The sequence below is a fragment of the Triticum aestivum genome, chromosome 1B (genome assembly GCF_018294505.1).
Source record: "Triticum aestivum cultivar Chinese Spring chromosome 1B, IWGSC CS RefSeq v2.1, whole genome shotgun sequence".
Lineage (NCBI taxonomy): Eukaryota > Viridiplantae > Streptophyta > Magnoliopsida > Poales > Poaceae > Triticum > Triticum aestivum.
The window spans coordinates 635,681,467-635,687,912 of record NC_057795.1 but is presented as its reverse complement, the minus strand read 5'-3'; the positions used below and the strand labels follow the sequence as shown (position 1 = coordinate 635,687,912).

The following is a 6,446-nucleotide window of genomic DNA, read 5'->3' as shown; positions in this document are numbered from 1 at the left end:
TATCTCTCCATGTATCTCTCTGGTTGTTGAACAACCTAATCTTGTATGCCTCTGCGAGAGCCGGCCTCGCCTCAATCAATATATACCACGCGGGCTCCCATGTTACGGGAGTTGAGACGCTTCTACAATTTCCACAGCATGAATTTCCAATTTTAAATTTGACAGTGCTTATTTGCAATGGTGTCAAATTGTGTGACGTTTCATTTTGTTTTGTTTTAAGTAAGATATATAAGAAAAAACACGTGCGTGCACGGCGGTACAGCGGCCGCCGTGTTGGGTCACGGATAAGAAGCCAGGAACAGCGCTGGGTAGGAGAGAGAGATCCATCGATCTGCAGGGACGACGCCATTGTCGCGATTATCATATGTCTCGATCGTGAGAGATGTGCAGCGCCACGCCACGCCATGCCGTGTGCTCCTCCGCCGCGAGCCGCCTTCCCTCCCCTCCCCTCCTACACTCGCACACTGTGCCGCGCTGTGCTCCCCGGAACGTGTTGACTAATGCTTCGCCAGCCAGGTGCCCCCTCCACGCCTCGCCCATCTCTTCCCCCAATCGGACAGCTGGCCCCGCCCGCGAGGGTGGGTTTCATTCACCGTGCGTGCGTGCGAGGAGTTGGAGCCCAGGAGGAGGAGGAGGAGGGAGAGTGCTCGCCGTCGCCGGGCCCCTTGGTCGTCGGCTCATCGCCGTCCCGTCCTCGCCGTCGCGCCGATTGCGTGGGTGGGTGCTGTCTGCTTGCTCCCAAAATTTCTAGCCCTGGGGCTGGGGAGGATGCTCTGCTCTGCCATGCTTTCTGAAGATTGTATGTACCCTCTGTTCTGTTCAAACTTCAAAGCCGGTTCGGCTGCTAGATCTGCTAGATTTGTGTCGTCACTTTCAGCAGCTCGCATCTGAAACCATGGAGGAATTCCCTTTCATGCCTAGGCACACTCACCGCGCATCACGCTGTAATAAATCGTGAGGTAAACCCGGATGTGTCTATGCCTAACTGAACTACGGTCCTTCAACTGACGTTGGCCGACTGACTCAACTACATACGGTCCTTCAACCCTCAACACAGATATTTCAACTTCACCAATCACGAATTCACCATAGTACCTATCCAAGTAAAAAACCATTGTTTCTATACATAACTATTGACCCTGAAATGTTTCTGCCACACCATCCACCCATACTGTTGTTCTCTGCATACGAACAATCAGGACAAATTTATCAGTTCAGTGTCCGGACAAACTTTCCTTTCGTGCCCTTTTTGGACCCAATTCCCCGAACCATGCCGCCTTTTGGACTTTGGCAAGCAAGTAGTATACAAGTGCTCGACGATCATATCTAGCGGGCTGGTACGTACCAGAGAGAACATTCCTCCTTCACATCACAAGGAACGTTCCATGGATGGCTTCTTGGTGGGCTGCCTTCTGTGGTTTTCTGGACTTCCTCTTGCTCCAGGGTGTTTTAATATAGGAACTTCATTTGTCACTTGGTAAGCTGACAGTACTTTTGCCAATTTAAATCGCCCTTTTGAGCTTGTAGTACGGGGTTCTGGTTGAATTGCTCTTCTTTACTGGTAACGGCTTAAAGTATATGCTAACTTGACTTGATATAATATTTTGGGACCCTTTCTTTATCCTTTGGGTTCAGTCATGTCAATTATAATATCCGATGGTCATGGATTGGTCCTAGTCAGGGTTCACCAAATTGAGTGCTAGATTTTTCTTTTTCTTGCTTTGAAACTGTTTCTAGTGTGCTTCCCCTTTCTTCCAAGAGATTTTTAGTTTTTTTTATTTATGACAGTGAAGAGATTTTAAGTTTTAAATTTTTAATACAGCATCAGAGAAAACAATAATAGGTTCCTTCAAACCATTCTGTCGGCTAAAGAAATTAATTTCCGTTAACTTTTCATATATCTTTCCCGTTTAGATGGGTTCGTTGTGTGTATTCAACCAAACTGGTGCTGTTCTTGTCACACCTTCTCTGTTCAGAATGTTTTTTTACGCTCTATTTTTCAGATATCGAAACTAACATAATAGCAATTGTACTTTGATCCCTTCATTTATGTTTATTTGTTACTGATGTGTGTATCATTCTTCTGCAAGGACTTAGATTTCAATGTGTAAACTCATCTATTGGGATCATTTCTTATCTGAGTTCGGTCACGTCACATGTAATACCCAGCGATCATGGATTAGTCCTAGTTAAGGTTCACCAATTTGATTGCTGGATGTTTTTGTTCTTTTGCAAAAATTCTAGTGTATTTCTTTTTTCTATGAGATTTTAAAGTTTTAATAGAGCATCCAAAAAAATCCTCCAAATCATCCTCATCTGTAGAAGAAACTCATTTTTGTTAACTTTTCAGATATATTTCCCTTTTTATAAGGGTTCATTACATGTATTCAACGAAACTGTTGATGTTCCTGTCACACTTACTCTGGTCAGAATGTTTCTGACACCCAATTTTTCAGATATGGAACTAACATAATTACAATTGTACTATGATCCCTTGATTTGCATTATTTTGTCAGGAATTACTTAGGATTTCGTTGTGTAAACTCATATTTACCTTTTCTTTCAGACTTTTGCAACTAGTACTGTAATTCTGTAAACTTGTGAAGAAAGGCTACTCGAGTTTTACACCCAGTAACTCAATCATGTCAGACTGTGCCACGAATAGATTCAATGAGAAAGAAGACTTCCAAGTTGTTTTGGGCAAAGGAAATCCTGGAGAGTCATCTTGCCAGCAACTTACCAAGTGGATGGCACACTGGACCAGAGCAAGTAGCAGTCCATATGGCAGGAGCTGTAGTCCTTTGGAGGATGCCAACAATAGCACTTGCGCAAAAGATTCTGAAACTTCACCTTTTGAGCTTAGGAAATCCACCGTGGCCGAAAGGCTAATGTCGGGAAGAAACCATGAAGGAATTTCAATGAAGAATGTGCCGCGACTAGACCCTAACATGTGGGGTGTGGCGCATGATGCTTGGCAAGAAGATGAACAGACCAAAACTGAATGGCGAGATGGGCATTTTCAAAGCTGTAAGATCCAGATGCAGAAAGATGAAAATTTCTATGCCAAGACAGTAGTATCAAAAACACTTTCCGTTTGCAGGCTTTCAGATCTACCATTGGATTTTCAGAAACTTGTGAGCTCAGACGAGAACCCTGATTCACATTGGAACCAGATTCCTATGTTGTCAGTCAATCAGAAAGTTGAAACTATACTCAGCCCAAAGCGGAAGTATGCGTCCGGTTCTGTGTTTGATGATCTCTTTGTGCCACAACAAATTCCGAAGCTAAACGTGGGTCCATCCAACTTGATGGCATGCTCACATCAGGAATATGGGCTGCAGTTTCCTCGAATGACTGACATGGTCATGGACCATTGCAAACCTTCAGGGGGCATCAAACATCTCCTAGAAGACCCTACCTGTCTCATTTCTGATCATGCAGGGAAGAAACTAAAAGTTGACAATAACTCATCATCAGATTGTGGAATGGATGAGCAGGGTACAGGTCACTATTTTGCAAACCCAAATCAGGAGCCGCTCGGCAGATGTGACGAAAAGCAGTTCAACCTTTCAGAAAACAGTGACAAATTTACAGATTCTGTTAAACAAAACGATGCCTGTTTATTTGAAATGCTGACAATCCCTTCCAAACCACAAAGTACGTACCCAGTAGATTCTCTCTCTTCTTGTAGTCCTTTATTTGGAGCCCAGAATCAACTCTCATGTAAAACTAAAACGATGCATGGAGATGCACAGTATGTGTCAAAATCCTCAGCAGGTGAGGGATTATCCCCAGTTAATACAATATTTGCTTAGAGAATTTCTTTAGTAACAATCATTAGAAAAAGAAACTTGCATCTTGTCATTTTTCTGTCATAATGTGTTTGTTGATATAATATTATAAAAATGAAGTATCGGTCAAACAGTACTGCTCACTTTTTTTGTTCTGGAATTTTGCAGGCATGGCTTCATCGTTGATGCAAAAGGTATCAGTGCTGCACTTGCATATCACACTCATGGCCTGCCTTGGGCATAAAAATGAATCGCGCTCAACAGTTTTTGCTTGGACCTGTTGTTATACTACTATTGTTTATATAAAAACTCATAAGACTATTATCTTCCATGCAAATTTTCTGCATCCTCAACTTTGCTTCTGAGAATTAACACATCTTTCTGCCTCGAGTATAAGTGTACTTGCTTGGATTGGCTGATCTTGCACCTTGTATGCTCGCTTACGCATTACTTCGTACGATTCAATATGGCAATTCCTTAAAGCCGTATACTACTCTGTAGTTTTGGACCTTTATCAGTTGATTCACACTGGGAAGCTTTTCCTTTTATTGATACTGATTTTTGCATTATGAACAAATGTGCTGCAGGACAACATCTGCGCAGAAAAAGCAAATGAGCAGCTGGCAACTCTATCTATAGAAGGATCACCAAGATACAACAAAGCAAACATATTTCATAATGCCAATGCCAATCAATACGTTTCATCCAAAGCAACCACTTCCAGCAAGCAAGAACCCAGCAGCCCCGGAACAGAAACCATGGACTTGGATCCCCTGCCGTTTGAAAGCGGGACAAGAAATCAAGTCCCCACCGACACAATCCGATCGCCAGCGGGTGCCGATCCAAGCGAAAAATGGCTCAAGCGCCTGCTCCATGACACCGCAAACCCTCATGTTCACCGTTCCAAGAGGCCCAGAACGGGAGACTGCCGTCCGGTCAGAGGAGCAGGTGGAATGTCCGGCACCGACATTGTCGACCCTGTTGAGGCAAGGTGTGTTCGCTGCTGGATAGGGAGGTTGTGCCAGGGTGGCGGCGCCCCTGTTTCGCTTGGAGAACCAGACGAAAGGAGAACAACAGCGAAGCCTGACGTCGCGGCCAGGGAATTTGGAGGCCATTTCTCGAGCATCAAGGCGATGGCGATGATGGGGCGGATGATGAGAAAGATCCGGCCATTTGATCGTGAGAGGAAGGGGCCTTGGGTTATGTGGAAGGCAGAGGACGGAGCCTGAATGTCTGGCTAGCAGTTCAGTTCTCCTGTTTTGTGTGGTGTAAGGTGACAAGTTTGCCGTTATATATGTTGGGTGGTTTGTTCTAAAGATATACATCCGTATGTAGTAGTCCATTTGAAATATCTAGAAAGACAAATATTTAGGAACGGAGGGAGTAAATAATAAAGTGTATATATGTGTAAATCTTGTCAGCTGTAACTCATCAATCATCATAACCATCTGTTGTTGTTTCCTTAAGGGAGAACGGTTAGTAGAAGGCAAATTGGGGATGCGGAGGAATTGATCCCGGGCACCAGTGATCCCGGATGAACAGTAAAATCTGAAAAAATAGTAAAAAAATTCAAAAAAATCTGAAATTTGTTGTCAAGAAACTTTGATGTTTTTTCTACATGCGTGCCAATTTTCGTGATGAAATGACATTTGGGGAGGTGTCAGCAAAAAAAACAAAATCATGCTCCAAAAAAACTGTTTTTGGAAGCATTTTGGAGCATCGATTTTGTTTTTTTGCCGAGACCTGCATGAATGTCATTTTGTAATGAAAATTTGCACGCATGTGAAAAATATATCAATGTTTGTTGCCAAAAAAATTCAGATTTTTTTGATCTTTTTAAATATATTTTTCGTTTGTACTGTAGCAAAGGGTGCCTGTGAGCTCGAGCTCACAATAGCAGTTTCGGGCTCACAGGCACCCTTTGCTACAGTACAAACGAAAAAAATATTTAAAAAGATCAAAAAAATCTGAATTTTTTTTGGCAACAAACATTGATATATTTTTCATATGCGTGCAAATTTTCATGACAAAATGACACTCATGCAGGTCTCGGCAAAAAAAAACAAAATCGATGCTCCAAAATGCTTCCAAAAACAGTTTTTTTGGAGCATGATTTTGTTTTTTTTGCTGACACCTCCCCAAATGTCATTTCATCACGAAAATTGGCACGCATGTAGAAAAAACATCAAAGTTTCTTGACAACAAATTTCAGATTTTTTTGAATTTTTTTACTATTTTTTCGGATTTTACTGTTCATCCGGGATCACTGGTGCCCGGGATCAATTCCTCCGCGTCCGCAAATTGGGTACTACTCCCTCAATTTTTCTTCATTCAAGTTCACCTCGTCTTATGTGTTTATCTTTGATCATGGAATTGACCAATAAAATATGAGTTATATGCTACAAAAAGTACGATACTGGGTTCACATTTGAGAAAAAAAGAAGGTGTGAATGGTAGAGTTTTTAGTGCATGTAACTCATATTTTGTTGGTCAAATCGATAGTCAAAATCAGACTCAAAATAGGTGGTGGCCTAGTAGTAAATAGAAGTAACAACTCAAGGCAAATCCAACGCTGATCATCAAATGGATGAGTAAATAGCATAAAACTATCACAATTCGTTCTAGGGTTCCCAAGAACTACCACTTTTAAAAAAC

At 42.3% G+C, this 6,446-nt stretch overlaps 1 protein-coding gene across 4 annotated transcripts; it reads left to right on the top strand.

Annotated features, from left to right (window-relative positions):
* The first annotated feature begins 324 nt into the window (after window positions 1-324).
* LOC123144085 (uncharacterized) lies at window positions 325-5,203 on the top strand. 4 transcript variants are annotated; one of them, XM_044563107.1, is made up of 5 exons: window positions 325-375; window positions 631-717; window positions 2,567-3,777; window positions 3,960-3,985; window positions 4,379-5,203. In XM_044563107.1, exons 3-5 carry the CDS (start codon window positions 2,643-2,645, stop codon window positions 5,018-5,020), a joined length of 1,803 nt encoding a protein of 600 aa, XP_044419042.1. In that variant the 5' UTR covers window positions 325-375; window positions 631-717; window positions 2,567-2,642; the 3' UTR covers window positions 5,021-5,203. The 4 variants fall into 4 exon arrangements, with proteins under 4 accessions (XP_044419042.1, XP_044419037.1, XP_044419056.1 ...); XM_044563102.1 differs by lacking the exon at window positions 325-375 and having other exon boundaries at window positions 414-717; XM_044563121.1 differs by lacking the exon at window positions 325-375 and having other exon boundaries at window positions 418-717; window positions 2,567-3,657.
* The last annotated feature ends 1,243 nt before the right edge of the window (window positions 5,204-6,446 follow it).